General features: G+C 42.4%; 1 protein-coding gene across 1 annotated transcript in view; it reads right to left on the minus strand.

Annotated features, from left to right (window-relative positions):
* Window positions 1–789: 789 nt before the first annotated feature.
* Window positions 790–15108, minus strand: part of arhgap20b (Rho GTPase activating protein 20b) — a 49067-nt gene continuing 34748 nt past the window's right edge. The window contains exons 14-15 of the mRNA XM_084415033.1: window positions 7807–7921; window positions 790–4019 (exon numbers count right to left, since the gene is read on the minus strand). Of these exons, the coding sequence (XP_084271159.1) occupies window positions 2182–4019; window positions 7807–7921 (1953 nt within the window). The 3' untranslated portion in view covers window positions 790–2181. The remainder of the gene's footprint in view (window positions 4020–7806; window positions 7922–15108) is intronic.

A 15108-nucleotide genomic window follows, 5' to 3' on the forward strand; every position in this document is an offset into this window, starting at 1 on the left:
CAACCACAGACCGAGAAACCCAGCCAATGCCCGCTATAGAGCCTGAGCCAGCAGCCTCGTCCGTTCAGGAAGAGAAGCCTGAGGTCCCGGCTGACCAGGTGTGTGAGCCGGCCATTACATCCGAGTCAGTGGGAGTGTTAGTGGAGCTGGAGGAGAATGATTGGCTTACAGACTGGAGTTCAGAGGTAATGCTTCCCACCCTGATTCCCACCCATGTAACCTCTACTGCTGTTTGAAATTCCACGTATCAATGAATCATCATTTTCATTGCTGAAATTCCTAACTAGCACAATATTGTCTTCGCCGCTACCATCCCTGTGTGTTTCAACTAAGCCAGCCACTTCTTCGTGCCCACCTCCGCTGGCTCTCCTCACCCCTTTAGCTCATCCAGTGGCTCCGCCATGCAACCTGGATCCACCTTGGGACTTTGAGTCACTATCTCCGGCATGCAGTGGCGTAACTTTGTTTTAAAAAGTGGGTGGGACAGGTGGGGTGGGGGTTGCTAATACAATGCTAAATCAGATATATGTACAATAACATTATGATGTCCAGCAATCGATTTAAATAGTAGGCTACATGGGGTTTAATTTGTCGTTTAATGAGATGTAGCCTAATATATGTTGTCAGTGGGACAATTTTCATGTGAATACATACATAGATCCGCCTATTTAACAAACGTGTATCTTAATGGTCCAGTGGTAGAACTTTCGCCAAGTGTGTCAGTGGTTCAGGGTTCTAATCCGCACTCGTATACTTTTTTTTTTCTCTTATATATATTTTTTTCTCATCAAAACCGATTATGTTCATCAGTGGTTGTATATCAAGCAGGGACACGTTTGTGTGCATTGTGTTTTGTGATTTCACCAGAACAAATAGAGAGTATCCGCAACGGATTGAAGCGCGCGTCCGAGTGTAGACAGTGCGGCATTGTGCGCGAGCCACACGAGAAAACACTGTATCCGAGCCACTGATCGCAGCGGCAACGAGCACTTTGATCACATGATTTAAAAAACACATTTCAGCGCTAGATCGTCTCTTATTGAAAAAACAAACTAAATGAATGCTCTGCCAGTTAACTGGAGATGTTTTATTTATTTGTAGAATTGGTACATTCGTGCTGCGAGATGTTTTAAAAAGTGGTGGGGACAATATCGCCCCTGGCAAAAAGTGGTGGGGACATGTCCCACCCGAAAATTACGCCTATGCTGGCATAGGGATTCCCTGGCTCCACCTCGTCCATCTGAGCCCACAGCTCCACCTTGGACCGTCGACCAATCCGCATGGGGGCCGTCGTCTTCATAGGGCTCCCTTATTCCACTGGTTCCACCTGGGTCAGTCAGCGCCAGGGAGTTCTGCCCTCCAGCCCTCCGACTCCTCCATCCCTCAGGCTTCACCGGGGTACTTGTTCACACCGGCGTCACCTCGGTCCATCAGCCCCCAGGCTCCACCTTGACCGCTCGTTCCCGGGACTCCGCCTCAGCCCCCGTGTCCATCGGTGTCGCCGGGGCTCTTGGTCCATCGGACTTCACCTGGGATCTCCCTGCATCACCTCAGTTGGTCTGGCTCAAGTTTCCACGTGGCTCCTCCCTCCATCAGTTCCACCCCATCCTGGCTGCCTCCCACTATGCTTTGGGCTCTCGTCGCCCGTCTACTCATCCATGGATTCTACCACAATCCACTCCTCTATGGACACTTCCACCGTCTACTCCACCCTGGTCCATCTGTCTGACATCTCTGCCTGTTTCCAGGCCTTCACCATCTCCTCATCCAGAGCCTTTGTCCACCTCCTTTGTCTTATGTTGGATAAAATATTGGACTTAACATTTAACAAAATTTAACAAAATCATATTAATTTACTTTGGTTTAAGCTTTGGTCTATTTTGTTTTCAGTTTTGTGATGTTAATGTTCCATTCACACAACTGCATCACTCCCGTCTCTGTGTGCCATCTCTGCAGAAGCCTTTGAAATGGCACACCATGCAGTGCAATCCCTGTGGAAGTGCATTTTCATTTTATGCCTTTAGCCTCTACTCCAAACACACAAATACACACAAAACACATATTCCTGCTGCACTGCATAAAACCTGTAGACTCTATACCTAACCTCGTTCTTACGAAAAAAACACTGAGAACAAATGCTGCATACACTCCACGTAATATTACATAACCAGAAGGATTAAATTATGGTAATGGCTTGTTCTGAGCCATCCCTCTGCTGCCAGGGAGCTTGATACAGATTGTGTGGCGAAAGGTTCCTGAGGATTTGCTAGCGGGTTTCGGATAGGCCACACTCTGATTAGCATTGCTGTGAATAAGCTTTATACTTGGGTTAACATTATAACCACGCCTAATGCTAACAGCAGGGCTAGCGGGTTCAGTAATAGAGCCAGGGCTGTGCAAATCATCAACTGTGCTCATGCTATGACTAAAACATTTGACGTTCTGAATGGTATTCTCTGCTGGGTAACTGCTTACTCCGTTGCTAATATCAGTTGCAACAATGCTAACATTAGCTTCATCACACAAACCTGCATCTGTCACACCAACATCATCAGGGGGAGTACAACGTGTCCTCACCTGCACTGACATTTGCTGTGGTGGTGTAGAAAGTAACACTAGCGGAACATTATGACCGTAAAACAGTGTCTGTGGGATATGTACCTGAACAGATTCTCGCACTTTCCCCTCCTTTTCTACACTGAATCCTGGCTCAACTTTCTGCTCTGTATCCATTGGAATGTTTGCAATTTGATCTGTGACTTTAGAATGTTTTAGCATCACTCTTCCAGCAAAAGGAAAGACTGTAATTTTCATTCTGCTCACTTTCTGCCTACCTGAAGCATTTTTTTTACGCTCCAGCTGGTGCTGACTTACAGAGTTTTCTCCATTGGTACTGGATTGCTTTTGTGTCATTGTGGGTGTGTGTGTTAGTGTTTGAGTCACCTGGGATTCCTGTATATCATTGCCAACCTGATTCGTCAGTGGGACTGTCCATACACTGGAGGGATTCAGTGAAATCGCTTGCGAGTTTATATCAAGATTGGGCTCTATCTGGTATGCGGCAGAGGGTTGTAATGGATTCACACTAAACTTCACGCTGCACATAGACACAGATTGTCTTGTTGCATCTTTAACCTCATGAACATCACTGAAGGACTCACAGCTCATGGCATCCTCACCCTCGGGTCTTTCTCCATCCTTCACTTTCTCTTCATCACAACAGTCATGAAAAGATGCTTCAAATTCACTCTCTTTCTCATTTTCAGTCTCGTGATCTCTCTCTCTCCAAACGTCCTCTTCCTCTTCGTAAGTAAAAGTACTTGTCCACCGCTTTCTGCACATTTCAGGTGTGAGAGGCTGCAGTCTCGCAGCAGCTCCGAAAAGAAAAGGCCGGGACTGTGTATCTTGAGGGCTGGGGATTGGATCGGCAGAGCTAAGGGACAACGTACTATCCAATGAACTGAGCGAAGAAGTAGTTGTAGATGACAGACTCGACATGCTGGCTAATCTCTGTGCAGGATGACGGAAGCGTGTGGGGATTTGTGGCGACTTCCAAAAAGTGTAACGTCGTCGCCTGGTACCCATTCCAGAATTGTGTGATTGTTGTTCTGGGCTCAGCCCCATGGAGCCTTGTGACTGCTCATTTCTGCTGTCTATTACAGCGGCATCATAGCTGGATTGGCGGATAACAGGGGTATGAGTCGGTGCCGATGTTTGGGGTGTGGAAAAAAACATGGAAGGCTCAGAGAGGCATCGATCCCGTGATTGGCTGAGATCCCCAACTCCCAGCATACTCACAGAAGCACTGGAACGAGATGAAAAGGAATCCAGTGTTCCACAGCTGTAGGCGCCTTCTGTCGACGGCATATCAGTTTGAAAGGGCCGGGGTCTCCTTTTCTCTTTCAGGGAAAGAGCAGCCAAAGGGAGGTAAAGTGGATGAACTTCAGGCAATTGGGAAGAAACGGTGAGGTCTTGATCTGTGTCCTCTGAAGAGGAGTGCACAAGATGATATGAAGCATCTAGAGAAGAGAAAGAATTGTAAAATATTTCAAAATGTATTGCAGCTTTGTCATTGTAACATACATATAAAAAGTAATAGATAAGAGTAATTTATATATTACCTATATAAGATAGGTAATATAAAAATGTAATATAAAAAAATTATTAATAGCTGTAAATTAATATGAAGTAAATAATAAGTGAATATAATTAAAATACACACACACATATATATATATATATATATATATATATATATATATATATATATATATATATATATATAGGATAGCAAAATAAAGTAAACTGTGACATATTACACCCAATAATTCTTCATACAGTGGACTACCAGTAAAATTGATAAAAATTTTGGGACCAAAAATTATCCAGACACTTTGACCTGATCATGTTTTGCTTAAGAGTTTTTTTTGCTACTGCAACCTTTTTATACCACAGACTGAACAAAATTAAGCATTGCTTGGTAACTGGTGGACCTAAATTAGAATTATCTAATTTAACAGCTGACAGCTATTCAACCTAATTCACTTGTGAGACAGTCTAACAGAAGGATGGCCAAAACCAGTGAAATATCAACTGATTTGATAACTCTGAGTTCTTGTTATATTTTATTACCATTGTCTAAACTATAGTGAATAAACTGTGATAATGTGAGAAATGTTGAAGGAGTCTGAATAAATTTTGGCTTGACTGTATGGGCCCTATCTTGCACCCAGCGCAATTGACTTTGTACACGGACGCATGTATCATTCCTATTTTGCACCCGCGCAAAGCGGACTTTTCCCTCCACAGAAGCACGTCGGTTAACTAAGAAATACACTTGCGCTCCCCGGGGCGGTTCAGCGCAAAGAGGAGGCGTGTTCCGGCGCAAACGTTCCCTCATGCTATTTTACAGGTTTAGAAAACAATTGCGCCACTAACCGAAAAAAAACAGTTTAAAGTCAGTGGCGCGTTGCGCATGTTATTCATATGCTATTTTAAGAGCGCATGCTTGACCTTAATCAATGTAGCGTGTGCACAACGCTCATACACTTTGATTCTCTCATCTACACACAGACGCAGCAGTTATCATTTTTGCAAATCATACATTATTACGAAAGATAAATAGATCGATAGATCGATAGATAGATAGATAGATAGATAGATAGTTTATTATAAAAGCATACATCTAGCTTACACATTTACCCAAATTATCATACGCCTGTTTAACCGAAGTTAATTTGGGTGTGTTTCTCCATCCCCAACATCCCTGACGGGAACGTCGGTCTCCTCGGCTGTGAACGCTCCTCGCGTACGCCTGGCAAATCCGCCGTTATAATAGGAATCCACTTTAGAACAAGCGCGCCTGCTCTTAAAGGGTATGTGAGATGTCGCTCTGATTGGTTTATTTCACGTTACGCCCAAACCACACCTATGAATAATGAAGCTACTTCAGACCAACCCCTTTTAGATTTGCGCCAGGCGCAAGAGTCATTTATCCCGCCGGGAAAATAGCAACAGCGCCAAGACCCGCCCACAAAGTTACTTGCGCTTTGCGCTTTGACACTTGCGTTTCAGATCGTTAAAATAGGGCCCTATATGTTTAAAAAAGCAGAAGCATAAACACTGCTAAAAACTATACATACAGTACACCTTCACAAAGAAACTGCCATATGTATAACATGTATAACATAAATTATATTCCCTTACCCACCTAATGAATCTAATACAATATATATTAATAACATAGTATTTCACATTTCTGCCCAAACCATGGTAAATACAGTCAGTGTTGCTACAGTACATTCATGCTAAATGTTTGTAAAGGTGGTAATTTGGGGATTTAAAAGTCTTCTAACTTTGTTCATGGCACAATGTTTCTCCTGTGTTCCTCGTCAGTCTAGTTGGGAATGTAACGGCCGTTTCACAAAACTATCGTTTAATCATTAATTCAGACTGTTATGCAAGCGCGTTTGGCCAATTTACCGAAAAGAAAGAATCGACTCAAAAGAAGGATTGATTCATAAATGATTGGAATCGCTGGTTCAGTCGACATAGATACGGGACGCACAGTGCGTAGCCGTACAGCTGCAGGCACCACTGCCGCCACGTATCAATTTAGCCGCACCTTCAGGAAAATAGGAGGAGGGAGGTGGGGGTGCCCTCGGGCCGGATGGAGACAGTTGGTGAACCGGATTTGGCTTGCGGGCTGCCAATTGAATAGCCCTGGTTTAAAGGGTTTCTGTGACTTTAACCTGTATATTGCTAATTCTTAGATGAAACCTACTCCACAGGGCAAATATTCCCTCAAACATTCACCTTTCATCTGGAGTGTGACCAAACTGCCAAAACCAAACCATACCAGAATGGCTCTGAAAGAATATTGAATGTTCCTAAGAGCTCCAAACCACAAACATGAAACTCACTAAAAATATCTGCTGAGATCAGAAAACCACAGGGTATGTTGTAGGTATATGTATACAGTGAAAAGCATGTACTGTGTGCAAATATCTTTCTGTATGTATACCCCGATGAACAACTACATATCTGCTGAAATTTGCATCCTTACAGTATTCAGCAGAGCTCACTATAGTGCTATGATATCCCATAACACAAACAAGAAGCAATATACTGTAAAGCGCAATCTAAAATATACTTCATGACATTTGATTGGTTCGCCAAAACTAGGACTCTTTCATACAAAAGAGTGACATATCACAACAATGTCGGATCTGGATGATGCAGAATTACTGTGATCAATCATACTTCAGTGCAATCCAGGAACATGAAGTGGCTCCTCAAAGTAATAATTCACCCAACACAAAAGAAGATAGTAGCTTTTTTTTTTTTTTTTTTGGTCCAAGCATTGAAAGTCAGAGGAGTCAAATGTTGTTTTCGACCCATTTGATTGCATTCTATGGGCAAAAACATCCATCCATTCTCCAAACAGCTTAATCCTCTGCACAGGGTTGTGGGAGGGCAAAAATGCTTCAAAATAGGTTCTCATTAAATGTTTGGAATGACATGAGGGTAAATTATGACAGATTATAAAAATAACTTGTGAGCTACTTTAAATGGTCAAAAACATGCTCAACTATGCCATACATCTGAATATATGCACAGAAAAATGCTTTTCTCCATCATTTGATGAATTACTGCTGCCATGATTAAAAGAAAATGTATCAAATAAATGTTTTAAATTAAATTCCATTTAATGCAACATTAATTTCTTCAAGCAAACAGTATACTCTTTTTGTGATTAGAAAGTAGATAAAAAATATTGACAATAACAATACTCATGATGCAGAGCAAGTTATGAATTAATTAATTAATTAATTAATTAATTAATTAATTAATTAATTAATTAATTACGCATTTATATATGCGCTTTCATGTGTACTACCGTACACCCAAAGCGCTTTATAAGCTAAAGTAAACCTAACAAGTAAAAGTATTGTATTTGAACCCCCATTGTATGGGTAAAAACAGCCATCCATTCTCCAAACAGCTTTATCCTCTGCACAGGGTTGTGGGTGGGCAAAAATACTTCTAAATAGGTTATAGATAATCCTAGATAGAAAATATTGACAATAAGAGACTTCAGAGTTATATAAAGAGATTTAGATTTATTTATTTTTTTAGCTCCAATTAATTTGCTACTAAGTCAAACTCTAAAACACCTGCAGGCAGTTTAAATGTGTGTGGGAGTACTGTCAAACTGTACTGTCAAAAAGGCAAATTGTTGTCTTTTAAGTACCTCAATAGGCTTCTCATATTAATGAGGTCCAAAGGGCATAACTACACAATTACCTGTGTAATCATGTGTTTCCTGCTCTGAATTCATCTGCCTGGTGAACAGATTGTCCAGATCATCTCCAAATATGGCAGGCGTGTTTTCTATCAGGTACTGTATTAGCATGGCGACCTGAATGACAGATAAAAAAAAACACAAAACATCATCAATATGGAAAACAGAGACAGCTGGCCTGCAAACATAAACGTCGACTATGGCAGCACATATATCAGAGACCGAAGCACTGTACAAACCAGCTCCAGAAGTTTGTATTGTACATTCATCTGAGCATGTAAGTGCATCTGTGGTGGACACATTTGGTATGCTATGACTACCATCTTGTTTCTGTCCAAGTTCTAAAGTGTTTAGACATTAGTTTAGAGTTTTCATAGCACAGACCGTACGTGACGCCAGTGTGTGTGTGTGTGTGTGCGTGTCTGGCATCTGCATAGAGATCCTCACTTCTCTCATAAAAAAAAGCCAATGAATCTTTTACTCCTACTCATTTCAACTACAAACCAGGCCAAAGAAATGGAAAATTAAAATGCATGCAGAGGGAATGGACTGTTTTTGAACAGTATTTAATAGACACCATAGGGTTCAGTAGCTGGCAGAAAATGAATAACTATCAACTGATTGACTGATGCTGTTCTCTTCCTAAAGCAATTGCTTTAGTTAAGAAATGCAAAAGCATGATTGAACATAGTCCTGGACACTGCAAACTGTTCTTTCCACATTAACAAGTAGGTATTGTCTCATATAGCCTGCTCTAATTCAGCATATTTGTCTGTGCATTAATTTGTATCCATAATTGGGATGGGAAGCAAGGTGAGAATGCACTGAATAAATGAGCTGTTGCCTTTGGATGTTAAGAAACAAAATAATGTGCACTGTGTCTCAGACATCCAACTGCTCATTTTAGATCCCTCCATAATTCATCAACATGAAATAAAAACTGACAAATTATTTTTAAGGAACATTGCAGTGTTTATTCTAAAATCATTGTGTGCCTGATGTGCCCTCATAAACTTTAATCAAAAACATGGTAACACTTTATTTTGATGGTCCCTTTTGTTACCTATAGTCAACAGAATGTGTTAAAGGGACCATCAAAATAAAGTGAAACCAGAAACATTAGTAGGTACATTAAGATTTATACAAAATGTTTTATTAAGCTCTAGTTGCTTTTACTCATTTAAAATTCAAAATTCTTAATTCATAATATGAATAATGTATAAGGAATATTCAATTCAATTTGATGGAATTTTACTATACAATATAAATTCGTAAATCTTAAAAAACAGGCTTAAATAATGCTCCAGCATGAATGGCCAGAATTCAAAATTGGCATATAGACTTATCCAATCCCCTGATAGGTAGTCAATGAGGTATGAATTATGCAGAAGGTATGGATTCAGAGCATGTGTATTTATAAACCCTGCCTCAAATGTGAAACGTTTTGGAGTCAGATCATTGGTCTCGTATTTTGTGCTTGTCATATCCCAGTAAATATGTTGCTATGGAGACCAGTTTCTGGTAAATGGCATCTTTAGGTAGCCAGGCAACACACTGCATTATGTTTTTCTCAACAAAATGGAATTTTATTTCCTTCAAATGCCCAGCATGGTTCTCAAATTAATGGAAGAAAAGAATTTTCATGACTCATAATATATTACTTCTGTTAAAGGGATACTCCACTTTTTTCGGAAATATGCTCATTTTACATCTCCCCCAGAGTTAAACAGTTGAGTTTTACCGTTTTAGAATCCATTCAGCCGAACTCCGGGTCTGACGGTACCACTTTTAGCATAGCTTAGCACAGATCATTGATTCTGATGAGTCCAGTAGCATTTCTTTCAAAATGACCAAAGAGTTTCAATATTTTTCCTATTTAAAACTTGACTCTTCTGTAGTTAAACCGTGTACTAAGATCGACGGAAAATGAAAAGTTGCGATTTTCTAAGCCTATATGACTAGGAACTACTCTCATTCCGGCGTAATAATCAAGGAACTGTGCGGCTGTACCATGGGTGCAGCAGGCGTAATGATATGACGCAGCGCCTGAAAATAGGTCTAATAGGTTAGACAAACTTAGTCCCGGTCACGTTGGAAGAAGTTACCGAGCTGGGGACTATTTTCAGGCGCTGCGTCATATCATTACGCCTGCTGCACCCATGGTACAGCCACACAGTTCCTTGATTATTACGCTGGAATGAGAGTAGTTCCTAGTCATATAGCCTTAGAAAATCGCAACTTTTCATTTTCCGTCGATCTTAGTACACGGTTTAACTACAGAAGAGTCAAGTTTTAAATAGGAAAAATATTGAAACTCTTTGGTCATTTTGAAAGAAATGCTACTGGACTCATCAGAATCAATGATCTGTGCTAAGCTATGCTAAAAGTGGTACCGTCAGACCCGGAGTTCGGCTGAATGGATTCTAAAACGGTAAAACTCATCTGTTTAACTCTGGGGGAGTTGTAAAATGAGCATATTTCCGAAAAAAGTGGAGTATCCCTTTAATATTTCTCTTCCTCTCCATATCATGTGGCTATAATGTCAATCATCTCAGGCTCAGCCATGAGAAAATTGAGCTCTGTTTCTTCCCAAAATCTCCCACTCTATTTTTAATCTCTGAGTAAATCACACAGACACCACCACCTCAAGTCTTTTCGTTGGCTTCTTATATATTAGGCTCTGATTGTGAGCTGCTGCGCTAGCAGTACTCCATTCTCCATTCCTGTCAACCAGTCACAGCAGACTTTTCTCTTTCAATAAATATCTCAGATCTAAGACAATTACTTCAGTTAAGCTTTTAATAAAATAAAATAACCCACAACCTAACCAACACCTACCTTAATCTACAGCTCAAACTATGGTGGTGCTATAATTCTCAACGTATGTCTTTATAACTGCTAAATTAATACACAGCCAACTGGATGTATTTATGGTAAAAAAAAAAAAAAAGTTATCTTAAATTCCATTTTTAAAATAGAAGTTCATTTTTCACAAAAAAATTATTTTAAGAAACATTCTTTTCCTTTTTAAATTTCAAAAATGTTTTAAAAGCTTTCATTATAAAAACTAAATAATAAAAATCAAATAATATACTTATGTATACCTCTAATGTATAGCTCCATGGTGGCTATACATTCATATGCAAATTTTTCCTGAAAAAAAATAAATAAATCAAGGCATGCAGACATTTTACACATTCTGAGTGTCACGGGTGGTTGCAGGAAGGCAGAAGGAGACGAAGATATATTTCCAAGAACGAAGGTTTAATGTAATTAAATACAGGACAGCAGATAGCAACACACTAAATATAACGAAGATCGGACCAAGACTGACTGAGAAGACGGAACTTAAATACAAACACAGATGACACTGATTAACAGAACACAGGTGATACAGATAACGATGATTGACTAAACAGGAGATACAACTGAACTGATAATGACAGTAACCATAGGAGGGTGGGCGTACTGGAGGCTGACGAGGGCGTGGGTTCGGTAGAACGGGAAGTCTACACGATGGTGGCAGCAGTTCAGGGGACCAGGGCGGAGCAGGCTGTGCAGACTAGAATTCTCAACGGGTCGGGTCGGCCCGACAAACCCGACGGGACCCGCGAGTTCGGGCCGGGTTCGGGTCGAAAATATAATCAAATGACTCGGGTCGGGTCGGACCTCGGGCTTAATCTTTTCCGCTCAGTGAAAAAAAAAAAAAAAACATTTATTAATCATCGCTGCTGTTCACCGTAAAGAAAGTCTGGCTGCTGCGTGCAACGTGCATCATGGAGAGGGGCGGGGGCAGACCTGACGCCGCTGCGTGCACGCCTTTAAGGCCTCATTATACTTCTGCGTTGGACCTACGCCGGAGCCTATACGCCGTAGGCAACGTGTTGGTTTTAATTTATACTTCTGTGTCGTTGTCCGCGTTGACGCGCACCTAGGAAGCATGTGAAACCCCGAGGGAGGGGTTCTGGCAGACCAATCACAGCGCTTGTGTCCGTGTAGAATTGACGCGTTGTTACATTTTTGGAGAGGTGCACGTCAGGGTACGCCGTAGGGTACGCGCGCTACACACAGCCTACGACGTAGCTACGGCGGCAGTTCGACGCAGAAGTATAAATAGGCCTTTAGCCTGGAGAAGAAGATGGAGTTGGTGAAAAGTAAACTTGCCGCAGGTGAATTCACCGTCGCTACTACAGCCTATTTATATATTTAAAGTTTACTGTTTCAGTTGTTTATATTGTTTGTATTGTTAAAAGGCGTGAACATTAAAGGTTGATTTGAATTCCCGTCTGCTGGTCATGATAATACGTGTATGAGAAAAAAAAAATCCGACGCGGCGTCGGGCCGCGGGCCGGGTTCGGGCAGATAATTCATGTTGATGTGTCGGGTTACATCGGGTCCGGGCTTTATAAGCCACGGGCCGGGTCGGGTCGGGTTGTAATTGTCAGGCCCGTTGAGAACTCTAGTGCAGACAGCCAGGGCGGAGCAGACAGAGGGAGGAGCCATTGTGGAGGCTGGGCAGGCGACTCCAGGGGGCCAACTGACGGAGGGGGAGCAAGTGGAAGGGAGGGGGGAGCCCGGCGGAGCTGGTGGACTAATGGGCCACTGTGGAGATGAGGGAGATAGGAGCCAAGGTAGAGTTAATGGACCGACGGGCCGAGGTGGAGGCCTGGTCGCGGAGGCGGAGACTGGGGATCCAAGGACCATGATGGAGCTGGAGACTGGCAGACCCGTGGCGACCCCACATCACTGATGGTGGAATAAGGGTGAGCTGAGGGGCTGACAGGAAGCAGCAGAGGTGTGGATGAGGAGATTATGATGGGAGGAGGCGGGAGAGGGAGGCTGTGTGGGAGTTCAGGAACAGGCTCAGGAACCTTCTCAGGCTCAGGCTCTGGAACAGATTCAGGCTCAGGTTCTGGGACAGATTCAGGCTTGGGAACAGGCTCAGGCTCGGGAACAGATTCAGGCTCAGGAACAGATTCTGGATCAGGAACAGATTCTGGCTTGGGAACAGGAACAGGTCTAGGAACATGAACAGTTCTTGGGGCAGGAACAGGTCTTGGGACTGAACAGGCTCTGACGTGGCGGCGGCCATCCTGGTTGAAGGCTCAGGCGGTTAGGCGTCGGCGTCCATTGTGGCTGAGGACTGAAGCGACGAGGCGGCAGCCATCTTTGCCGAGGGTTCAGGTGGTGAGGCGGCGGCCATCTTTGTCAAGAGCTCAGGCAGTGAGGCGGCGGCCATCTTTGCCGAGGGCTCAGGCGATGAGGCGGTGGCCATCTTTGCCAAGGGCTTGACATGATGACATTCGGGCTTGATAGGCATGACGTGAAGAAGCTCTAGAAGGGTGGTCTCGATGGGACGGGACGAGACTCTGGAAGGGTCGTCTCGGCGGCTGCTGGTAATGGTGGTTGTTCTCTGGATCTGGACACGACGCTCACCAAACACCTGATGGCTTCCCTCCAGTTCAGACCATCTGTGTTTGGGAGGTCGGTGGCCTGGTGGAAATTGGCCCCGATCCAGAAGAGCAGCTTGAGGGTTTCATCGTCGAGGGGGCTAGTGATGGCTAAACGAACAAAGAAAAATTCTGTGCTCTCCTGAGCAATTGCGACAAATATAGCCCTGTCGTGCATATGGGCTGGTTCAATCTTCTGTCACGGGTGGTTGCAGGAAGGCAGACAGAGACAAAGATATATTTCCAAGAACGAAGGTTTAATGTAATTAAACACAGGACAGCAGAACAGGTAGCAACACACACTAAATATAACGGAGATCGGACAAAGACTGACTGAACAGACCGAACTTAAATACAAACACAGATGTCACTGATTAACAGAACACAGGTGATACAGGTAATGATGATTGACTAAACAGGTGATAGCCTACAACTGAACTGATAATGACAGTAACCATAGAAACGAAGGAGTGGTGAAAAAAGAACAAAGGAAAACAGGAACCAATCAAAACACAAACTGAAAGTCCAAACAAGCACTGACATGTGACACTAGCTGCGTTTACATGGACACTAATCGGATTGACGGCTCAATCGGACTAAAAAACCTTCATGTAAACACCTTAATCGATCCGATTGAGCTCGATCCGAATGAAATTTCGATCGGATTGAAAGGGGTGGTTTATCCCCTTTGTAATCCGATTGAAAGAACATGTAAACACTTGATCGGATTGAAATCCGAAACTGAAAGGATTGCGCCATGTGCAATGGTGTTAAATAGCGTAATGACGTATGACGCGCGGAACGAGCTGTTCTTCCTGTTGAATAAAGTGTCATATTAATAAGTTTACCGTCATTCTAAAATTCTCATTTCACTCGCGCATCTGTGAAGTGAAGCAGGACAACGTCCCACCAGTCCTTGTTTTGGATTCTCATCCACAGACGTCTGGTTTTGGCCGCGGGGAGAGGCATTTTTACTGCGTGATCAATAAGCAGCACGGCAAAGCGGTTAATATGCTCTAAATTATGACCAGAGACGAATTAATATTACGTCTGCTGTTTAAAACAAATAAAGAACCAATAGGCTATAGGAGAATATTTATGCGTTTTAACACATTAAACAGTGTTTTACAAGGAAGCTGATACTTTTCCAAGCAGCAGTCTTATTTTGCACAGTATTTGAAACAAACCTAAGATTTATAAATCCCTTGTTGTGTTCCAACACATATTGTGCCACCAATATTCGTGCCAACAATATAGTGACGACGGTCCCTGGCGATTCGAGCTCTCAATGATTTCCCTCCTTGCATTTGTGTCAACATCCTGTAGATAAGAGAGATCCCTGTGGTGACATTAGGAAATCTGATTTTGGTTAATAACAACAATTCAACGACTAAGTCAGCAGCCATCAGATGCATCATTTGCATGACTCATTTGCAGCTTTAGGCTAATAATAGTCACATAATTATTAGTTTCTCTTGATGAATAAACTGTGCACATACTAGTTGGCCCGGGTTATTGCACCCTTTAGCACCCTTACCAGAAGGTGCTTGTGCTTATTTAAAATTCAAGCGATTGTGCTAATGTAATAGCTCATGGGTTTTTCTCCGGCATGACAACCTGTGGTGATAGTGGTTTTAAACTGTCTTCCCAAGAGCAATGAGGGTGAACTGTTTAAGCGGCATGACAGCAGTGCTTAGCAAGCTGGCATACAAATTAGGATCTATTGCCCTGGGACACAAAATCCACTTCTTTGTTCAAATCTGACCTAGATCTGAACGAATAACTTTCCGATACTGGACTGGAACTGCTTCTATTTCTGAACAAGATAAAGTGTGAGTGCACTTCATGAATGAA

The sequence above is a fragment of the Rutilus rutilus genome (assembly GCF_951802725.1).
Source record: "Rutilus rutilus genome assembly, chromosome: 7".
In the NCBI taxonomy this organism is placed as follows: Eukaryota; Metazoa; Chordata; class Actinopteri; order Cypriniformes; family Leuciscidae; genus Rutilus; species Rutilus rutilus.